The sequence below is a fragment of the Myxine glutinosa genome, chromosome 5, assembly GCF_964187855.1.
Source record: "Myxine glutinosa chromosome 5, kmMyxGlut1.1, whole genome shotgun sequence".
NCBI classification, from domain to species: Eukaryota; Metazoa; Chordata; class Myxini; order Myxiniformes; family Myxinidae; genus Myxine; species Myxine glutinosa.
The window spans coordinates 197287552-197311022 of NC_136265.1; the positions used below are offsets into that span (position 1 = coordinate 197287552).

General features: G+C 41.6%; 1 protein-coding gene across 1 annotated transcript in view; it reads right to left on the bottom strand.

The window, feature by feature from the left end:
• Positions 1-23471, bottom strand: part of ZFAND3 (zinc finger AN1-type containing 3) — a 183763-nt gene that overhangs the window by 70878 nt on the left and 89414 nt on the right. The window contains exon 3 of the mRNA XM_068115156.2: positions 873-1178. Coding sequence (XP_067971257.2) covers positions 873-1178 — 306 coding nt within the window. The remainder of the gene's footprint in view (positions 1-872; positions 1179-23471) is intronic.

A 23471-nucleotide genomic window follows, 5' to 3' on the forward strand; every position in this document is an offset into this window, starting at 1 on the left:
TGTGGTCTGTCGGGGATAGATAAGACTGTGTCTAAGTGCCCATCTTTCTGTGCTTTACCTCTTACCGTGTAATCTACCCGTTTCTGCATCACCAATATTATATCCTCCTCCGGAGGTCTTGAGAACTGTACCCCTTGTGTTGTTGCATTTATCCCAGCCGTTGTGTCCTTTCCTTCATTGATTTAGCATAGCGCGACTTGGTCAACGTCGAGTGGAATCGGGCGGGATAGGGTTCTAATCGGGGAGTAACTGTGCGGACGCGGTAATACCAAACCGCTCGGTAAACTAACATCTAAAACCGCGTCTGTAACAATATATATATATATATATATATATATATATATATATATATATATATATATATATATATATATATATATATACACATATTATAAGATGATGTAATATTTGGAAGTATCGCATCACACAGGTCCTGCTGGTCTATTCATTAGAAAACAAGAAAATGGAATTAACCTCAGTCTGCATGACAAAATGAGTGATGCAATAATCGTAAACTGCTGGAAAGTCACAATATTACACAAATCATAATTGCATTGTACGAATGTCACATCCTACATCACTGTTCTGGTCAGTGATCAATTATATACCTGTTCAAGCCCAAGTGAAATGGAATATCTCTGCCATTATAACTATATTGCAACATTGCATGCTTTCCCTCAGCTGCATTACACAACCACCCTTGTGGTGAAACTTATTCGTCCGATACATCTAACTTGGTGGAAAAGCTAGAAAATAGTGGTTATTTTGACTTATTGTCTATTATTTTTTGGAGCGGGTTACGAGATGTCGAAATGCTCACACATAGAACAGATTGTGCACTCGAAAGACAGAGTTGGCAAGAAAGAGTTTACCAGAAACACAGCGAGGATTGTCCAAGGTGGCGAGCGAGGCTGTGAGTGCAGGGCAGACAGGATTGCTGAGGCTTCTGAGGTTAGGTTCGCTGGCTCCTGACAATGAAATTGTTGAAGATTGGCAGGAGGTATCCGTTGTTCCTGTCACTTCAGTCTCCACGACTTCAGAAATAGCACCCGAAGGCCAGGCAGGTGTCGTGTTTGGCTGGCCACCATCAGGGAATTGGGATAGACCAGGCAGATTGGAAGCAGAAGTCATGGACACCAGCGTTGCTGATTTGGAAGCTTCCTGACCTTTTTGGTAATCTGAAAAAACAATGAGTAAAACATACTGGCATCAAAGCTTGAAACCTCACCTCGTCTGATAATAATCACAGCAGTACACTTAAAAGGTAGGCCTCGATTGTGAAAATATCAAGACAAGATTCACCACAGTAGTTGTCAAAAGTTGTCAGCAATCAGCTAAACAGTTCTGATCTTCTCTTCCAATTTACACATCATGAGAGAGTTATTACACAACACACATAATTATTTATTGGGGCCTATTCTTATTTGATTGATGCAACGTAGATTCAAACTATTGGGAACACAGCCTTAATTACACACATACTAATGAGATATTTATAGAGATCCTAAGGTGTGCTACGTGTTGCTCGTGGACTAGCTATGGGTGTAATCTTTAACGTTAGACAAATGGGGGTATTTACAGGGGATTATTTATAAGGGAACATTTACAAAAATTTACCAAGTGGAGGGTTCTAAAAACTGCAACTATATATATATATATATATATATATATATATACGTATATATATATATATATATATATATATATATATATATATATATATATATATCTTTATATATCTTTATTTATATATGTATATATATATATATATATATATATATATATATATATATATATATATATATATATATATATATATATATATATATATATTCATTGTGACACCATTATCTTGGAAAAATGCTTGTGCTGATAATCCATAAGGTTTGCCTTAAGTCGTTAGCAGGAAAGAACTTGGCTTTTTGTGCTCACTCAGCGTGTTCAGTTTCTGAGTAGGAGCTGTGCCTGCTGAGATCACCACGAGTGGCAATAAATGAAACCTCACTCCCTCAGCATCAAATGACAGGCTCGGAAAGAAATGCACCTTCCCAAGGATGTACCTAATTGGTTTGACCGACCACCAGTGGTGCAGCATAGGAAGAGAAGAAGAATAAAAGAAAAAAATATCTTGGGCTGTCGGAAGCAGCCCTACAGGAAGAAAAAGTTTAACAAACGAGAGAAATTAACAAATGTCGAAATTGGCACAGTGTTAGGAGTGAAAGGAAAAAAATCCAAATTCTGAAATGCAAAAAGCGTTTTGCGTACAAGGTGGTATAAAGGACGTGCCAGATCTCACCGAGGGAGAAGATTTGGAAACGCATTCCCGCTCGGCAGAAACTCTGGGGTAGTGGTAAGAAGCAACGCCAGAATGCAAGGAGGGATTTAATGGGTATCTTTTACACCTTTAAAATAAAAAGTGTAAAAGTAAAAAAAAGAAGAAAAAAAAAAGAATAAAATAACTGGCATGATCAGAAAGTCAGCCGGGATCATTTAATTAAATCTGCACACAGGCATCAAGTCCCCCGCGTTGTTGATCCTCATCAGCATATTTATGAAGCAATAGCAAAAAAAAAGAAAAAAAAGAAAAGAAACTTTACCAAGTAGTGTCATGAAGAAAGTACTGTACTAGCAAAATGCCATTAAGCTCTGTGGCACAAAAGTATTACGAGGAGTCAGAGCCACACAACCTGCAGGAAACCAAGACTCAATTATTTAAATCCCGTGTACAACCCGATAAAAGCATAAAGCAAAACATGCGCGAGGCGAGCACTTCCTGCACCTTGCAGGACATGTCCGATTTTTATTTTAGAGTCGCAGTTGTCAGCAATCCCTCAGTACAAGGATGATATCAAACTATGGGTTTATCAATAACTTTTCTTTTCTTTCACAGTCGCTCATCGGCTTCGAGAGCCAGGTGGTTTACCTCAAAACGGGTGACACCACTGTGGTCTGCTGCTGATCTTTTCCTCCCGGTGTCAATGGCACTTTTTATAAGACTAGTACACCCGCTCAGAACACGTATGACATTATAACATGTTAGATCAGGTCATTGAACGGATCAGAACGTGCATGATATAATAACATGTTACATCAGGTCATTGAACGGATCAGAACGTGCATGATACAATAACATGTTACATCAGGTGATTGAAAGGATCAGACGCTGCATGAAGTAATGACGGAAAGAGAGTGGGAATCATATGTGTGGGAAAATTGCATGCTCAGTCAGGGTCGCCCAGATAGCTCAGATGGCAGAGCCCTGGTACGGTTCACCAGAGGGCCTGGGTTCAATTCCTGGTCTGGTCGTGCAATTTTCCCACATATGTCAATTTAATTAGTTAAAATCCTGTTCATTTATTTAATTGTTTCACTGCACCCCCAGTGGTGTTTGTAATGGCAGACATGTATTTGTTCTCCTTCTCCTTCCCATTGGAGGAAGACCCTCTCGTGAGCAAGCCGTTGGTGCTCCTATGGTTGGCAGCGAGTGCTCCGGAAGCATTGACGGAAAGAGAGTGGGAATCATATGTGTGGGAAAATTGCATGCTCAGTCAGGGTCACCAAGATAGCTCAGATGGCAGAGCACTGGTACTTTCCAGAGGACCTGTGTTCGATTCCTGGTCTGGGCATGTAATTTCCCCACATATGTCAATTTTATTATTTATAATCCTGTTCATTAATGAAAAAGAAGAAGTCCGCCACAAGAAAAAAAAAGGACAAAAAAGGCAATACTACCCATTATTAAGGCAGATTAACTGATGTTCGAATGCAGATTGATGCAAATTCAAAAAAAAAAAGAAACTTAAAGTTCTCACATATAATCTTAACTTGAAACCTTTTTGGCCTTTGTTGTCTTTCCTTTTTTTCCTCACAAAAAACTCCAAATGAACTAAAAGGAAGCTGTTTAGAAAATGTTGACGATCTAAACAACTGCCAAAATAACTTCTATGAGGACTCAAAATAGAATTGAAAGAAAGATCAACTACCAGAGATGCTTTTAGAATTACAGGAACTAGTTGAGCTCCCGTTCTGGGAGGATTAGAGGTGGGGAGCACTTTGTCAAGAGAATACACAGTTCCGTGGGATAAATAGAATTGTACCTCAGTGGTTAAGGTGTGTGCGAACCCTCCTGTTATGACAATTGGTTGTGCAGCAAAAGGTGGTTCCTTTTTTAAGTAAACATTGCTGTTAAATTGTACATGTTGCAAATTGTCTTCATCTCCAGGTTACCTGCAAATATGCCAAGGCACCCCCTTGTACACCCAATATTTGTCTCCAGTAACTACATACACACTGTGGTATTCCATCTGGGCCACATGGATCCCCAAAATATGCATACATGATGAACAATGTTCCGTCTCAGGTCGACACGAGCATTCTCATCATCCTCCACCAGTAAAGGGTCATTCCATGTCAAATCATCAAAGAATCTGCCGTCATCTCTCAGATTTTTGTAAAACTTTGGGAACCAATTGGGACCCATGAAAAACAGCTAGAACTCAAATATTTTTGCTAACAGCCTCTTAATTAGTGAGATACAGGTTAACGAACTTTGGACTAATTAGCGCGATGTCGCGAATTCAAATGGCCATATCTCTAAAAGTATAACACCTAGAGAGCTGGTTTTGGTGTCATTTTAAAGGTATTTTCATGCCCTATAAATGTGTCTGGGCAACATTTTCCTACCTCCAATCACAAAAAAGTTATCACAAAATATAAACTTCAATCGTGAATCCAAAAAAAATGTATCCTTCAAATTTCCTCAAATTCATCCCAGATGTACCTTATGATGTCAAGAAGCTTCCACATAAGTTTTGTGATGGGCACTCCAATAGTTTCTGAGATATGAGCAATAATGTACATGTACGTATGGCATATAGGTTCGAAAATCAGCATTTGTAATGTATTATACAATCATTCTAACCTAGCCATGACAGGGAACACAGGGAACACAGGGAACAACCATCAATTGCTTTGAAGTATCATATACTTTCATTTTCAACTGGGCCTGAGGGGAATTCTCATCTGGGGAATTCCAACTGGGATTTCCCATGTGGGTAATTCGAGGTGATGCAACTTTCACAGTCTAAGATCCCCAGGGAAAGTCCAAGTTGGCTTAGTGTAATGCTTAGGCCTGCCACCAACAGAAATTGGCAGTTCACTTCTGAAGGAGCTGCAGAAAAATGACGACTGCCAAGGAAAAGTTCATCTTGAAGCAGAAATCCTGCTGCAATCCCTTTGGAGCTCATGAAAAACCAAAGTCGTCTGGCTTGAGAGCTGTTAGCCAAAAAGCCATAGCCGCTCATCCAAGCCTCAAACTGCAAAGTGCACAGAAAATCTGTACCCAGTGTCGTAAGAAACTGGCAAAAAGACAACCAGGTGTGGTAGAGACTCAGAGTGAAATACCATTACCAGTGACCAGCAGCGCTATTAGCAGTAGTGAGGACAATGATGGTGGAGGTGAATCACCAATACCAGGCAGTTCAGGGGAGTTTGAATTTCATTCTCCTGAAATGGAACTGAATACACTGAATGAGTCTTTGGGATTGATTGGAGAATCACCTATTCCAAAAAAGAGACTTGCTGCAGATAAATATGTGAAATCCAAAACCAAGAAAATCGGTGACACTGTGAAGAAAAAATTGGAAATCGCGACAGGATTGCCATCTAACAAACTCCAGGATGCAGGACAGGAGATGATAGAACAACTCAAGCACAAGTTTGAATCAACGACCAAGAAAAGTGAACAAGTGCAGGTGCTGACTGTTCTGCCAAAAAGCTGGACAATTGCTGAGATCACAGAGGAGTTTGATGTGTCAAGCTACATGGCTAGGAAAGCAAAGGCATTGGTCAGAGAACAAGGAATTCTCACCATGCCTAACCCAAAGACAGGAAAAGCGATTTCAAAGGAAATTGAGGAAAAGGTCAGGGAATTCTACTTGTCAGAGACCATAAACAGACAAATGCCTGGCATGAAAGACTTTCTTTCTGTTCTAGTCAATGGGAAAAAGCAACATATGCAAAAACATTTAGTGCTATGTAATCTGAAGGAAGCATATGAGCTTTTTCTATTGGAGGACTATTGGAGTGCCCATCACAAAATTTATGTGGAAGCTTCTTGACATCATAAGGTACCTCTGGGATGAATTTGAGGAAATTTGAAGGATACATTTTTTGGGGATTCACAATTGAAGTTTATATTTTGTGATAACTTTTTTGTGGTTGGAGGTAGGACAATGTTGCCCAGACAAATTCATAGGGCATGAAAATACCTTTAAAATGACACCAAAACCAGCTCTCTAGGTGTTATACGTTTAGAGATATGGCCATTTGAATTCGCGACGTCGCGCTAATTAGTCCAAAGTTCGTTAGTCTGTATCTCACTAATTAAGAGGCTGTTAGCAAAAATATTTGAGTTCTTGCCGTTTTTCATGGGTCCCAATTGGTTCCCAAAGTTTTACAAAAATCTGAGAGATGACGGCAGATTCTTTGATGATTTGACATGGAATGACTGTAAAGTGAGACTTCAAAACAAACAGTTCCGAAAAAGAAACACAATTTTTCCGATTGTTTGGAGCTCAGTAAATATAACCATTTTACAACAAATGGAAATTCTGCACAACATATCACATCAACAACAACAACAACAACAACAACAACAACACGATCACTTCGGAGAAAAGAAAAAACACCGACGCAGTGTTCAACATATTATCTTCACATATTAACTTCACAACAACAACACCATTATCGGTTCAGAGAAAGAGGCCTTTTGAGGCCTGAAGGCCAAAAGTCTGAGACCCATACATGCTATGGCCTTCTAAAGGCCCGTGACGGCTATCAGCTGCAACCTTGCTATATAATGGAGCAGGAGAAGAGCCAGTCATCATTTGCATTGGGTAGTGTTGTGCTTGTGTGTTGCTTTGTGTTCATCCTTTAAAAAAAACAAAAACATTTTTCTTGGACTATGCTGGACTGCCGGTTGGACATCAACCGATCAAAGAACCTTGTTTTTGTAAAAATTATTCTTCTTCGTTTTGCTGTATTTGATTTGATTGCCACTAAAAGTTGGTTGGTTTTATTGTTAATCCTATTCATCAATTCCCATCGACAAAACTTAACCACACTCCTTTTTGGGGGCTTTCTTCCTTGTCTTAACACTTGTATACACAGGAAATCAGCTCTCAGCTTTGGCTGTTGGGACCAATCAGGCCAATAATAAATAAAGAAAAGAGCTCCTTCAAAATTAAAAACCATTGGTTCTCAAATTCTAAGCCATGTACTGCATCAGAGGGTCATACAAATCCTACCCATCCACAGAACAACTCTCATTACAGTGCTTAGGTTTATGATAAAGCACAACTAAATCCATAAAGAGCAAACTCATAATTACATTGGTGTCACGAGGGTGCACTATGAAATCCTGCCCAGCCCATTCCCCATTCTGCACCATGAAACAAAAATTCATTATTCATGTTGAAAACTAGAACTGCTTTCCCTTTTGCATAATCATCACACCTGATTGTGCTCCCACAACAAGCTGTACAATTTGAAGATTAAAGTATTGTCATAAGCAAGATGGGCACCACATTCACGGCAATTTGTTGTTTAGAGTAAAACTGGCGTGTGAAATGTTCTTTGTTGTGGTGTTAAAATCTTTAAAGTCACAACCAAAATGCAAATGAAGATGTTGAAAAAGTAAAGTCTGCTAAGTGGTTCGAGTAGAAAGCTTCCAGAAGCATGATGCAATCCTCTGCACAAGCTCATCTCAGGTTTGGGAATGCATGTTCCAGCCCTTACCCCACGAGTAAACATATTGTCTCTACATCCTTCTGCACACATGTTTAAATGCTAAAACAAAACAACAATCTCTCCCCAACAAACACTCAATCCACAAAGCAATCCTTATCCCTATGTCCTCTCTTCCATCATGTGTGGGCTGCATTGTTTATTGGATTTGTGATCATAGGATATGGTTCTGTGCTCTTTGGAGACGGTGCATAGATGTGCGCTCATTGGCTATCTGTCAGGCATCTCACAGCTACTGGCCGCTTTTCCGGTTCTTCGCGGCTTCCGGAGATTGTCATTTTCGGCCTTATTTCTTATCTTTACTCACAGTCGCAAGGCCTGGCTTTCACCTTCCTCCGGCGAAAAATGAAATAACGAGTCTATCTCATGCCCGCTACTCCTCATGGCTGTTCCCGTAACAATATATTGTAATAGATTCAGTCTACCTAATGAGTAACACAAGACAGTTGGAGAATAATTATCTCCCAAGATGATGACCGGAAGAGAAACTGCGCATACACGGATAATCCATCACGATGCGGGATTTAATCGCACGGCTGTTTTAGCGCATGGTCGGTTTAACAGGGGGATTTAGTTAGGCAGGGGAACGAGATAGAGACTCAAATACAGTACACAGCAATACCTTAAAAGCAAACAGGTTTTATATATATAAAGGGGTTTGGCGACACAGACAGTGTAAATGGCAATAACATAATACAGAAATAACCGGACGACATGCTTAAATGGGCAGTAACAGTTTCTCAGTTATTTAATGTTAACTTAATCCAGGCAGACTCATTTGGGAAACACAAGACGAACCAAAGAATAGAATAACAGTATGCACACAGTGTCATCAGAAAGTATTCACATCCCTTGACTTTTCACATTTTGTTGTGATACGGCCTGAATTTAAAATGGATTAAACTGAGGTTTTTTTTTGGCACTGATCAACACATAATACCTCATATAATGTCAAAGGGGAAGTTTTTTTAATACATTTTTATGAATCAATTAAAAAGAAAAAGCTGAATTCGTCTTGAGCGAACAGGTATTCAACCCCTTTTCTATGACACACCAAATCAAGCTCAAGTGCATCCAATTTCCTTTGCTCATCCTTGAAATGTCTCTGCAACTTGAACTGAGTCCATCTGTGGCCAATTCAATTGATTGGACATGATTTCAAAAGAAACACACCTTTCAATACAAGGTCCCACAGTTAACAGTTCATGTCACAGCAGAAACTCCAGCATGAAGTCCAATGAATTGTCTATAGAACTCAGATAGAATTGTGAGGGAGCAAAGATCTGGAGAAGGGTATGAAACAATTTCTAGAGTGTTGAAAGTTCCCAAGAGCACAGTGAGCTCCATCAATAGAAAATGGAAAGAATATGGAACTACCCAGATTCTTCTTAAAGCTGGCTGTCCTTCCAAACTGAGCAACAGGGCAAGAATTACCTTGGTCAAGGAAATGGCCAAGAACCCAATGACCACTCTGACAGAAATACCAAGTTCCTTGGCTGAGATGGAAGAACCTGCCGAAAGGACAAAAATCTCTGTAGAACTTCACAAATCTTCACAAATGTAGAACTTCACAAGGCTTTATGGGAGAGTGGCCAGACAGAAGCAACTCCTGAGTAGAAGGCACATGACAGCACGCCTGCAGTTGCAAAAAGGCACGTGAAAGACTGAGACCACGAGTATAACGTTTCTGTGGTCTGATAAGACAAAAATTGAACTCTTTGGCCTGAATGCAAAGTGCTACATCTGGCAGAAACCAAGCACAGTTCATCACCCATTTAACACTATCCCTACCATGAAGCATAGTGGTGCCAGCATCATGCTATGGGGATGTTTTTCAGTGGTAGGGACTGGGAGACTTGTAAGGATAGAGGGAACAATGAATGGAGCAAATCCTTGAGGAGCACCTGCTTCGGAGTGCAAAAGATTTAGGTTCCAACAGGACAATGACCCCAAGCATACAGACAAATCAACAATGGAATGGCTTCAAAACAAGAACATGAAAGTCCTTGAGAGGCCCAGCCAAAGCCCAGACTTGAATCCTATTGAGAATCTGTGCAAAGACTTGAAGATTACTGTTCACCGACGCTGTATGCCAACTTGACAGAATTTGAGCAAATCTGCAAGAAAGAATGGGAGAAACTCCCCAAATCCAGATGAGCAAAGCTGATGATGACCATGGTGTGAGTCATCGCTTTTGACAAATGTCTTCCCTTCATTGGCATGCTCACGAAGCATTATGTATTGTTTGATGGCTGTATAGTCCAATGCGGCACCCACAGCATCTACCACAAATCTCACAGGTATAGACTGGTCCTTGTGGAGATGGACATCGGCAGGTTTTCCTTTCTTGCCTCCACTGTCTTGCAACAGCAAGTCTCCAATATTCAAAGAGGTGCAGGCCTTTGCGGCAAATATTACGCCAAGCTGACCTGTTTGTGGCTTCATGTTCCCAGGGGACAACTGGAATGGCACAAGACTTGAGTGTAGACCTAAAGACGTCCTTAAAGCACTTTCTTTGTACACCATGTAAACGTTTCCAAAACTTAAGTTGTCCATAGAAAAGTGCTCTTGGAATTATATGTGTGTGAGGTGCCCTGACCAGTGAAGCTGGGCTTGCATCTGGAAATGCTCAATTCCTTGAAAACGACAGCAGTCTAGGATTGAGGTGCAAGGTATTCTGTCTCGCCTGGTGATGTCAAGCATCTGACAAAGGCATCGCATATGGAATTGATCAAGGCATGCGATATTGCGACAATAGGGTGTCCAAGATTCGCATCCATACAGGAGTGTCGATACGACAAAAGCACAATTGACACTGAATTTGGTGTCTAGGCGAATGTCACGTTCATGCCAAAGGTGATGTGTCAATCTTCCAAAGGACACACATGTTTTACAGAGTCTTGATGTTACTTTGTCATCAATCATTGCATTTTGAGAGAGGGCACCTCCAAGGTAACACAATTCATTTATCTACAACTTTGAGGGGCGCGTCATCGATGGTAATGGATGGGACGGTATACACACCTACCTAAGCATTGCCTCGGTCATCTTGAGGCTAACCAGAAGGCCATAGCACCGAGCAGATTGCACAAAGTAGTTGACAATAAATTGCATATCTTTGATATTATGACTGAAGAGTGCACAGTCATTGACGAAAAGTAGATCACGAAACAAACATTTCTGCAATTCTGGACATGGCCTTCAAATGCTGAAAATTAAAGACACTACCGTTGGTGCAAAACTGGATCATCATTCCCCAGGTGCAGTCTTCGATGGTATCATGAAACATACAGGAAAACACGATGCTAACTAATAGGGGAGCTTGGACACAGCCTTGCGTTGTGCCGTTGTTAACAGGAAATGACTCAAAAGTGCGTCCACTGTCCCTCACATGAGCAACCATGCCATCGTGGAAGGATCTGATTATTATGATGAACATGGTGGTACAGCCGACTTTGTAAAGTAGCTTCCACAGGCCTTCTCTACTGATATGATCAAATGCTTTTGTAGGGTCGACAAAGACCGTGTATAGATCGCAATGTTGTTCTCTGCTCTTTTCCTGAAGTTAACGAGCAGACAACATATCGGTTGTGCCACGTCCAGCACAAAAGCCGCGTTGGCTTTCTGGGGTGATGCTGTTGACAATTGTTGCGTTTAAGATGCAGGGCAAGCATTTTCCCAGCATTAGATAGTAGTGCCATGCCACAGTAGTTGGCTACACATGACCAATCACCTTTGCATATGTACAGGGGAAAAGTTATGGCATCTTTGAAGACCTGGGGTACTGACTCCTCACTCCACGTGGTATTGTAGAGTTGGATCAGATAGGTAAGGAGGAGGTTGGCACCACCAAACTTGAAAACCTCGGAGGGGATACCATCATTACCATGGGCCTTTCCAGATGACATCTCTTTGATCGCTCTGGTAGTCTCCATTTAGTCGGAGGGCGGGCAAGTTCTTCTAATATAGGCCGATGGGGGCAGAGAGTCAATGGCCGCATCTGAGAAGGAGGAGAGGCAAATAAGGACACCCTTAAAAATGTTCAGCGTAGCGCTCCAGGATCTTGTTTGGATCTGTGATAAGGTGCTGGCCATCTGAGCTATGGAGAGCGGCGATATCACAATAGACTGCCTTTAGACCAGCATAGAAGCACTTGAAATTCTTTGTATCGGCTGCCTCCTGAATTTATTTTACTCTTGCTGCCCACCTTTGTAGGGCTTGTCTTTCATGGAATGTAGTCTTGATTGTGCAAGTCTCCTAAGTTGCAGGTAAAAGGAGTGTTTGCTCGCTGAGCCTCTGTCGTGCCATAGATGAGCCACATGCACAGAGATGAGTAAACTCTTGATCTGAGAGGCATTCATCCATTTCAGCTTCTGTCCATCCATTTTAAATTCAGGCTGTAACACTACAAAATGTTAAAACGTCAAGGGGTGTGAATACTTTCTCAAAGCACTGTACGTGTGGTGTGTGTGGCCTTTTCTGGAGCACCGAGATGGTCTCACTATTGGCTGTTCGTTGTGGCACTGATGGCTGTGCGCTCAACTCTTAGAGGGGGTCTCAGCTGTGTGTCTCGATCTCCATGGTGTGTGGCCGATGGCTATGTGCTCTGAGTTGTGAGACTTTCAGGCCAACACCATCACCATCACCATCATCATTGTTATCAGCTTCATCATCATCATTATTAAAGGTACAATGATTATACAAAGTACTACTCCCACAGTTTTGGGGCCAGCTCACACAAAATTTTGTGTGTAGCTTTTGGGGTCCCTGAATATGTCCTAAAGTGAGTCGGAGTTTTCTTAAAATTTCTCAAGACTTTAAAAAAAAAGATTTTGTACTCCCACCTATGTATGGCATGCATAAGCATGGGTACCTCACTCGGCAAAAAATAAAGGAAGATGATTTGTAATACCGGCTTCCACCCAACGTGGCACAATTTCCGCCTCATGTCAATTTTGGAGTTGAGGTGACATCCACGTTTGCTCCATTATAGTAAGATTATTCAGCCATCTGAATTGGTTAACTCCTGTGTCTAATAATTTCTGTTGGATCAGCAGACACGCAAAACCATTCGTTTATTGAAGGTACCATTTGGAGAAAAATGTGAGAAACGCAATCATTAAACCAATATTTTTTGAAATCTCTCACACCCTTGTCTTTTCAGGCTGCCCTCTTCCTCAAAATTTGGACCAACACTGCACTATCGAATGAAGCTGAACAGTCGCAAATTACTCTATGCCAAATCAGGCTAGATAAGGTGGATGAGGAATGGTGCAACAGAATAGGGAGCAATCACATTTCATACACTTGTATGACTATATGCATTGTCATATGCTGCAAGTTGAAACTTGCAACAATTTCTCTTCTATTTTACATCTCTGCCATTTCTCTTGAAATGTCACATACACATTTATGTACACAGAGGATGCACCCACTGAGGAAGCCACTCGATTATCAGACTGTTAAATGTCAACAACATGTGACAATTTACTATCCTACTGATGGAGCCTGTTTTGAGATCTTTCTTTGGAACGAGGACAGTTTATATTTCTCTATAACTAGGATTATTGAGGCTAATCTTGAGGCTAGTCCTCATTTGCAGCGATTAAACTAGGATTCATGTCCAGTATCCAGTTGTTTGCAGACACAGAAACCACGTTGTCCAACACAGTCCTTTCCAGTTACTGTTAATCTCAGAAACACATGCTCAGAGAATTGGATTAAGAGCCTGCAAGAAAATAAAAAGGTCTAAATAATACAAACATTTATATTGCATGTCACAATCAATTACTGAGTGCCCATATTGCTTTATGCCTAGTCCATCATAAAAATCCACCGAATTAATATGCCCCACCTGCTCAAAAAACATTTTCTCTCCTCAAGTGAGGTAAGGTGCAGAAACAGTGATTCACAAGGTGAAAATGAATTGTAAACATCTACTTGGCATTCTCAGAATGGCTTCATGCACAGATGTTAGCAGCTTCTGTCCAATCAGCATCCTCTGACCATTGACAGAAACCTTGAACATCAAGACAGAGAACTGTCGGAATTATACAAACCGTCTCTCTTATTACATATATGATTGGCAAATGCGAGTTGCAGATCAGTGAGAGTTGAGAGCTCAATTCAAACATGGGGGCTAAAACATGGGTTTCAGTTAATCTTATGTCGATTAAAAAGAAAAAAAAAATTCTGGTATAGATAATTGCTGAGAAAGAATCTCAATATTTCATTTAATTTTTGGTTTATTATAGCATTTCATATATATATATATATACAAACACACAAACACACACACCATTGCAGGACTGGCTGCAGACTCATACCTTTACTTCTATGTGTCAAAGAGTACCATAGTTCAAAGAATTGCACTTGATTATACCCGACACCAGCCGTGGCACGACAGTGGCGTAAAGCTGTGTGAACAACAAAGACCCCGAGTTCAAACTTGCGTCAGATTGAAACAGTTCAGCCGCACTTGCTTGTTTTTCAGTGACACCTGCACAGTACTTACCAAATGCTCTGTCACCTCAGCATCCATGATATCTATGACCAATGTCATCATCAATGGTCTTCGTAACACCTTTTATGCCCCACTTCCCCAAGCAAGATATCCCTTTCTAAATGGCATTTGATGACATCACCTAGCCATGATAACCCACCTCCCAAGCCTCAAGCCCCAATATGAGAGCTTTTCTAATCTCCTCATGGGTAGGTGTCCCTTCCAAAACATAGGGGAGAAAATAAAAATAAAAATTAAACAAACTAGCTCAGCTGTACTGAAATGCAATTTCAAACACAAGAAGTAAATGGTTGAAGTTATCCGCCACAACGAATCACAGAGCATTGAAATGTCGGGCTTTACCCTTCATCAGAGCAAAAGAGAGAGTGTAGGATTCGCAAAGAAAAAAAAACAACTTTGTGGAGGCCAAAATTTTTCAATGTAGGACCTTGAGCATCAGACTACACTGCATCAAGATGTAAGAGATTTGAGGCAGGGGCACCAGCCCAATTGGTGAAACCAGTACTCCATCCAGTGTGTTTAAAAGTTTGGATTTGTCAAAGAAAAATTTGGTGGAGGCCAACTCTATGTGGTATGCCCAAGAGATCATAACTGTTCATGAGGACGAAAAGTTTGAGATGCTGAACTTCCTTCGAGAGGTTAGTCAGGAAAGTAGATGGGAGGGCTCGCCAGAGGATACTGTCTGAGAAACAGCGTGAAAAGAAAAATTGAAAACTAGAACGGCACTCAGTAGAGAGCATACCTCCGCCTGGTGAACAGTTTACGTTTTGTATCCCACTGATGGGCTGGATCTGGATACGGACCAGAACCAAAATATAATCAGCTTGTTGTCATCACCAAACAAACTCATCCACCAAGTTTTTCATAACTCGTCCATAACTTTTTAAAATATCATGTTATATATCGCTTTTCACCCGATCTCTCAATGGTGAAGAATCACTTAAACATGAAAATAATTATTGTATGCGAATCCATATTCAGATCTTCACCAAAATCTCCACCACAACCTCTCCACCAAGTTTCGTCCAAATCCGTCCACAACTTTTGGAGATATCCAACTATATATCATTTTTGGCCATATCACTCAACAGTGAAGAATCACTTAAAAAATTATACGAGCTGGATCCAGATCCGGCCTTCAACAAAATCTAATGAATTTGTCCTTGTCACACGTGCTACCTCTCTGCCAAATTTCGTCTGAATCTGTCCACAACTTTTTGAGATATTTTGTTCACAAACGGACAGACAAACAGACAGACAGACAGACAGGGGTGAAAACATAACCTCCATCCACCTTTGGTGGCGGAGGTAATCAGCACAGGCGAAAAATCAAACATCAGAACAACTCTCAGTCTACAAGACCTTTATCCTTTGCCAAATAGAGTACCGCTCTCCCAGATGGGCTGCCGACCCCAAATGGCATTCTCTCTTCTGGATTCTGTCAGTCTAAAGCTCTCGACATTATTAGCTTCTCCTACAATGAGACTGTTGCCATCACTGCAGATACGTTTGCCTGGTGCCCTGTTTGTTTTTCACTGTCCCTCCTCCTGTCTTCATCCTGCTCTCTCAGCCCTCTAACCTTCCTCAGCCCCTCCAGAATGCACACATTTTCAAGAAAGCCAAACCTGGTTAAACCGTCAAAATCCAGGTGGACTTCCCACCACGACTTTTGTTGCTCTTATTTTTTTTTTTCCTCCAGTTATGGAACAGCCTTCTTGGGAGTGTTCAATCCTACCCTTCTCTTCTAGGGCTACAAGCTACAAGTATATCAATATATCGTGTCATCCTCCATTGCTACGTACAGGGATTGAAGAATTTTACAAGGATGGAGGGAGATGAAGAATCTGGTTAATGTTGGCAGTCAGGCAGTGTAGATAGCAGCAGTAGCAATGGCCACATTTCATGAAAACCAGTTCTGGAATGGTGTATCACCTGATTAAGGTTCATATAATCGTTCTGGAAGGCCAGACGGCACACAGTCATGAGCAGGTATTCATCGTTTCGGAAACAGAAAGGGCAGGATAGCGAAAGCCAAGCTCTGGAGAGATAGTTTCCAATACCAGGATGACTTTTAAAAACAAAACAGACTGATGAAAGGACAAAGTGACAGGGGGTGAAAAAGTAACACAATGACAATGGAATTGGTCGGTGGAAAAGGATATATATATATATGATATATATATATATGATATATATATATGATATATATATATATATATATATATATATATATATATATATATATATATATATATATGATATATATATATGATATATATATATGATATATATATATATATATGATATATATGTCAAGTAGTAGATTTGTTATTGCCTAAAGTTCAGTTATAGACGTTGGGTGCTAATGTGTTGTGATTTGTATGATGTCTAAAAGTGCTGTTTCATAAAGTGGATAAAGGGTTTTTGCTTCGTTTTGGTTTTGGATGAGGAGGGGCTTGGAGTGAGGTCATGCTGAACGGGTTGTATACGTGTGCTTTTTTCGAGGCTGGTCGTAAAACCACGCCCACATGCGCTTGTTTTAGCGTAATGCAAGTAGAATGACATGAACCTATCGTTAACTATATATATTTTGTTTTAATCTCAGCAAACGCATGACTCTGTATAAACATGCTTTGGATTACTCATGTACACAAACCCATAAAATATATGGGTTTGTTTGGCTAAGCATACACTCTTCTCTTTGTGAGTTACAGTTCTGTTTTCTCGGAGCCCAGAAAAACAATTGATAAGGACGGGCTGACTCCCCCGAATGATAACGGTGGGAGGAACCTCTCCCAGTGTTGTTTGTTCCCTCGGAGATTTCCTGATAAAACGTGTCCCTATATAAATGGACTGGGAATCAATGTGTTTTCAGGAAGGCTTGACTTGGCATGAGATTGCTGTAGATTGCTGTAGACGTCGGTCTCCTCCGGATCCGTATAAGTTGGTTATTAATAAAGCTGCGCCATTCCAGGCTATTGTGGACTTCTTTTGCAAACGAAGAGCTGATTCTTCACAGATGGTACCAGGAGTGGGGTGTCAACAGACGCGGAGGACGGGAAACGGAGCCCGAGGGACAGGAGGAAGGCTGACCTGAGGCCGGCGCCGGCACGTTGATTTGATTAAGGTGGGAGTTGTTTTATATCAGAGGGCTATTATTCCAAATTCGTACCTTCCTCCCTCGCGCGGGTTCAGTCTCCTTGTCTTCCCCGCTGTCTGCACTCGAACAGAAATTGTAAGTAGAGGCTCATTTAGGCCTCAGAATGGCGTAGCTTTGTTAAAGCCAGGATAAATAAATAATAGTAAGGATACAAGTAAGGACTTAACAGTAAGCTTAAAGTTACAGTTAGCACCAGGAGGGGAAAATGAGGTCGGACAGCCATATAGGTTGAAACCAGGTGGCCAAGATTTTTCCAGGAAGGAACAGCCCAGAGACAAGATGGGGTATGCCATTGCATGCCAGGGAACAAAGGGCTGTGGCTAAACTTAGATAAAAGGCCATAGGTTAACTTAGAAGGCCAAAGGGACATGGCCAGGAAAAGGGAAATGCGCAGGTACCATAGGTTTGACAAGAAGGTAGTGACAACTACGAGGTCAAGCCAGGAAGTTCTAGACAAGAGGTCCAGATAAAGCAGGCCAGGACCTGGTGGACAAGAGAAAATAAATAAGCTCACAGGAAATGGGCCAGGTGGCCACATGGTGAGAAGGACAGGTTAGGTTTTGAAATATTGAAAATTGAAGCAGGAGCTGCATTGTAGGAATTTGAAGCTTCAGAGCCAAAGGAAGCAAGTTCAGGAAGCAAAGTTCAGGACAAAACAATTAAGGAGGTAGTTAAGCAAGCAAATCAGCGGCTAATGCCGCTCGTCCATAATCCGGACCAAGACCCCGCGAAAGGGGAGGTAGCCACCATGCCCCCAACCCCCCAAGACCTGAGCTCAGTCCCAGGGCTCTAGGCAACACCCCAACACCCCGCCCTGCCTCCCCTTTCCACCTCAACCCACCCCCCGTCCAACCAGTCCCAAAAAATCCTTTTCCTTGAATGAGAGACGTAACATGAATGAGCAAAGATTGTTTGGGAGTGGCTGGAGAAAGGCATGATTTGGGTCGATCTGAGTTTCGCGCGAAGTCTGGGAGACTTCTATGAGTATATGAATGAGGAATGAATGTATATTGGGATGTTAATTGACGTGTGTGTCTGGCCAATGTGTTTGTCTGTGTGTCATGTGCAAAGCAGAGGGTTTCGGTGTGAAACTTTGTAAGCGATCTGCTCGACTTGGGGGAAATTCAGGCCGGGAATGTCCATTTTAACGTCTATCCGAGAGAACAGGCGAGGTCCTGAACTGAGTCCGGATTTTCATCTGTTTGGGAGTTGTTTGGGAAGCGAATTGATATAAATCGGGTCAGGAAAGCACCCGGAGTGCCCTTGTCGATCTACTGTTGATATGAAGCGGTTTCTCGGAGATGGTTGCAGAATTCGAATCAATATGTGTGTTTTACTTGAATTGAAGAGTTCATTCAATGGCAGATATTGTGTATTGTATGTGTGGGATGTATCGCTGAGGCAGCTCACCTTTGGAATTGGTGTCATATAGTGCATTTTGGGTCAGAGAGGTCAAGCGTCGGAGATCCTGTTAGCTAGGGATGAGTTCTGACAGCTCAATGTTCTGACAGCTCACTACATGTCAGGTCGTGGATTTGTTATGACAGCACTTTGTTATGACAGCCGACTGCATGTCCCAACGCGAGGTAAACCCCGCCGCGAACGCGAATAGAGCGGCGTGCAGGGAGTGTTGGGATTCGTGTGGAGGCACGAGGGTGCGCGCCAAGACGGGGGGGCGGCGTGGCGTCATCGCGTTAAGATGGTAGTGCCAGGTCAATCGGCGATCTCTGAATTTAAATCGGATTTTTGTCATGTGTGTTGTGAAATTAAACGTCTATCCGAGAATCCTGGCAATGTTCGTTTAATTATCTGCTCAGAGTGCCGGCGATAACTCGCCCACTCTCAGAGGAAGTGTGTGCCCAAATGCATTGTGGGTCATTTCGACTTTGCTGGATGTCGGACGTTCACATGTCAGTATCTTGTCAGAATCTTCTTCTTCATATCATGTCCTTCATCCTTCATCTTCTTGTCAGAATTAGACATGAGTCATGAGCCATGTCGGAATAGTGGCCGGCTGTGACATATATGCCAGGCAATGTCACAGGACGAATACGTTATTTAAGATGGATTTATAAGATGGATAGATGGATGGATTTATTTAGGATGGTTAAATTAAACGATTTCTAGACAGAGTAATTAATTTCCGGAGCCAAAAAGTCTTGTTCATACAGTAAGTGAGATACAGTGCGAATAAATGAGATTCAGAGAGATCTCTGATTGAGGTAGGCAGAAATGTCACGTTTTCAACAGAACGCTGATCCGAGGAAGGAGGACGGTCGAGGTTTCAACTGTCGGTATGTGGTGTGGCTTGTGCCAAGGTGTGGACGCGAGGAGGTGCGTTGATGAAGCGTTGTGCGAACGAGGAAGGATGTGCGATGGGCATTGTGAAGCACGCCTCGTACGGAAGGTCCTTGGACGAAGTGTGACGGTTGTTGGATTCGTAGAAGTTAGCATTATGCTATGTAGAGCCACATTAATGGTCATTTGTCCATTGTCGCCGGACTTGCATTACTTGTGGGATAATAAAGCGCTGGTTACCCCAATTCGAAGTTTGACCTTTTAAAGTTTAGTTGACCTTTGTTCGAGATATGCAAGGGAAAGGTCAGAGGTAATTCACTAACCTTGGAAGAACGACAGGCGGAGTCAGTCTACAGGGTGTTGCTTTAACGACAGGATATATAGGACTTAAATCTGGAGAATATCGGGACATATATTGTGGGTAAAACCAAAATCATGTACGTAATTAATGAACAGAGAATATCGAGTCCTGTTTGTCGTTGTAATTGTCGTTGATGTCCCGATTCAGGGGTCTCAAGAAATGTTCCATGGAGGCAGGTCCGGGGGTTTTGGTCCAGCCTGCAAGGAGTCCAGGGGCTTGTTTTAGGGCTGGGTCGCCAAAAATGGGATGCTGTGCCCATCTGGATGTAAAATTATCCATCAAGGACGGGGAATAATGTGCAGTGTGATTGGGTAAGAGGTAAAGGCCATAAAACACCAACCCCATGAGGAACGAAATAAATGGAGAGATGTTGGGATCACATGATGGTTGGGATTGAAGAACAACCTACTGGGATTTCAAACCTGTGTTTGGGTCTGGGGCAACTGGGTGATGGGCAACAGTGTATGAGTGAGTAATTATGATCTGTTTAAGTGTAAGAGGCGGTGGAGAAGAAAGGGGTGATGAAAAGTTAGGTTGGTTGCTTATTTGTCACAGTAAGATGAGAGTTGTGTTTTTAAGCTTGGTCTTTGAATGAATTGTTGCTTGGAATGTGTTGATTGGAAAAGTGATTTCTGATCGCTGATCCGATCTGGTTTTGAATTGTTTGATTTAATTTTGAATTGATTGGAGGTAATAAGGATTTGTGTTGATTTCCTGATTTGAGTTCATCTGGAAACGAAGACAGATGGGATTAATGTGTATATCAGGAACAATTTGGAAAAGAAATATGGATATATGACATTACTAAAATATAACCAAGCAATTGAGAGTTCTTGGGTTAATGGGATATAAATAAATGCATCTACAAGTTGATGGTTTATAAAAATTTAGGTCTGGATGATACTTAAACGATGAACAATGTTGGCAATATACAAAGAATGTGACTTGTTTTTTGGGGGGAAAACATGTGGTTTAAATTTGGTTGGCTAAGTTTTAAAGATGGAGATGTTTCGCAGAACTCTTATGATTATTTACATGAGTGGTGGACTATTCCATGGCGAAGCATTTTTCAGTTTTTATGATTAAGGTTTAAGGTCTTTATGATCTGTTTAGTGTATTTTTCAAAGGAGAGGGTTTTGGTCAATGATGATGCCAAGATTCCGGATGTGGATACTGGGAAACCATCGATGTTGGGGGGAATGAAGATTAATTCAGATTTAGCGTAGTTAAGTTCGAGGAAGCTGATCTGAAGCTAGAATTTTATTTCAGTTAGGCAGTTTGTCAGGATAGAGTGGGTGGTGGTGGAGCACGATTTGGTGGAGATGAAAAAGCTGGATGTCATCGGTGAAGCAGTGGAATTGGAGACCATGGTGCATTGGCTATGGTGCATGACGGATTAAGTGACCAAGGGGGGATAGGTACAGGACGAAGAGGAGGGGGCCAAGAACTGAACCTTGGGGGACACCTTAAGGGGGAGTGAATTGTGGTGATTAAGCTGTTGTAGATGCTGTCAATTTTGCTTTGGATGAATGGTCCAGGAAGGAAGGAGGGTGCAGGTGGCACCAGGTGTGAGTGCACAGGTGTGCACCAACAGGTGTGTGGAGCAAGGTGGTGGTATCCAGGGAGCTGAGGAGTTTGTTCACGTTGTAAAGTTTGTTTATTTAGTTTGTTTATTGTAGAGAAGAGTGCTTTTGGGATTCCGGAGCCAGAGTGGATAATTTGAGGGTAGTAGGTGGAGTAGAGGACATCTTTGCAGTGCTGTAGGTGGTCCTTGTAGGCTTGGGGGTGAACTAATTTGGGTTTAATAGGCACAAGCTGGTCTAAACAGGGTGAGGAGGATGGTGTGATTGATGATGTCAAAGGAGGCGTTGAGGTGAGGAGAATGAAAATGTTGAGGTTGCCGGCATCAGAGGAGAGAAAAGGTCGCTGGTGATTTTGAGGAGAGCAGTTTCAGTACTGTGGCTGGAGCAGAATCCGGATTGGGATGTTTCATACAGGTTATTGGCAGAGTGGTGATGTTTGAGTTGAGTGGCCACAGCACGTTCCAAAACTTTTGACAGAAAGGGTAGATTGGAGATGGGTCTGAAGTTATTTAGGGTGTCAGGGTTTAGTCCAGGGTTTTTCCAGAATGGGGGTGAAGTTTCACGAGTTTTTGGGGAAATCGGTATGTGAAGCTGGATTAAGTTGGAACTACTGGATGAGCCATGGAGATGGATTGGGTTTTGTTGTTGGTTGTCTGGGTGTTCGGTTGTTGCATTGCCAAAGGTTTCTGTGTGGTGGACACACTCGTTGGCTGTTGTCTTGTGTGACGTGGAGGGAGATGTATGTGGCTGTGTGTGGCTGCCTGGAGGGGAAGGCGGCTACAGTGGTTGATATTGGTTGTGGGTTGTCCGGGGTGCTTCGATTTGCATAAAGGGTGAAGATTGGGATATTACATTATTTTAAGTAAGTATTGGTATGAGTAATTACATAAGTAATTATGAGCTATTATGAGTAATTAGTGGTATGAGTATTAGTTATGAGTTCCAGGTGTTGAGCTAGTTATGCTAGTTATCCAGCTAGTTATGAGTAAGTGATTATTTTAGTAAAATTACATGTTTCGCTGTGTTGTTGATCTGGGGACAAGCTAGTTTGATGGGTACCCTGGGGTCTTCAGCGTGTCTATGTGTTTGTCTGGCTGTTACACTAGACTCTGGGATGTGTTTTCATGAGACGAATTTCAGAATTGATGACAATTCAGTGAGTATGGTGGACAACGTGAAGTGGCTGGTGTGAAGGAAGGGGTTGGGAAAGATGGACCCCCTTCACGAATACCCAGTAGGGTAGCTTAATTTCAGACATAACAGTGAGAATCTATTTTGAGCGAATCACAGTGGGTGAGGAAAACATTGTGTGTGACCAGACACCAGAACTGACCAGAATTGAAATTGGAAGTAGACCAGGTTATTTCTATTATTTGTTTATTCGTGAAAATAAATAAATAATAGGGGGAGGTTAATGGAGGTTAATGGTGGTTTGTTTGTGTTAATGGAGGTTAATGGTGGTTTGTTTGTGTTAATTCTAGTTGAAACTCTCACTGAAGTAATTTTCGTTTATTTTTATTTTTTGATTCGATTTGAGAGTTGAGATGATTGATTTTTTATTAATTTTATAATTTTATTTTTATTGATGTTGGAAACAGGTAATGGGATGCTGAGAGAAGGATGGAATTTAATTTGAATTGGACTGGATTAAATGGGATTGAATTTAAAAATTGAATATTGAATAAAATTGGATCCACTTGGAAAAAAGTGGATTAGGAAATTGGAGACCTGTAGACCAGG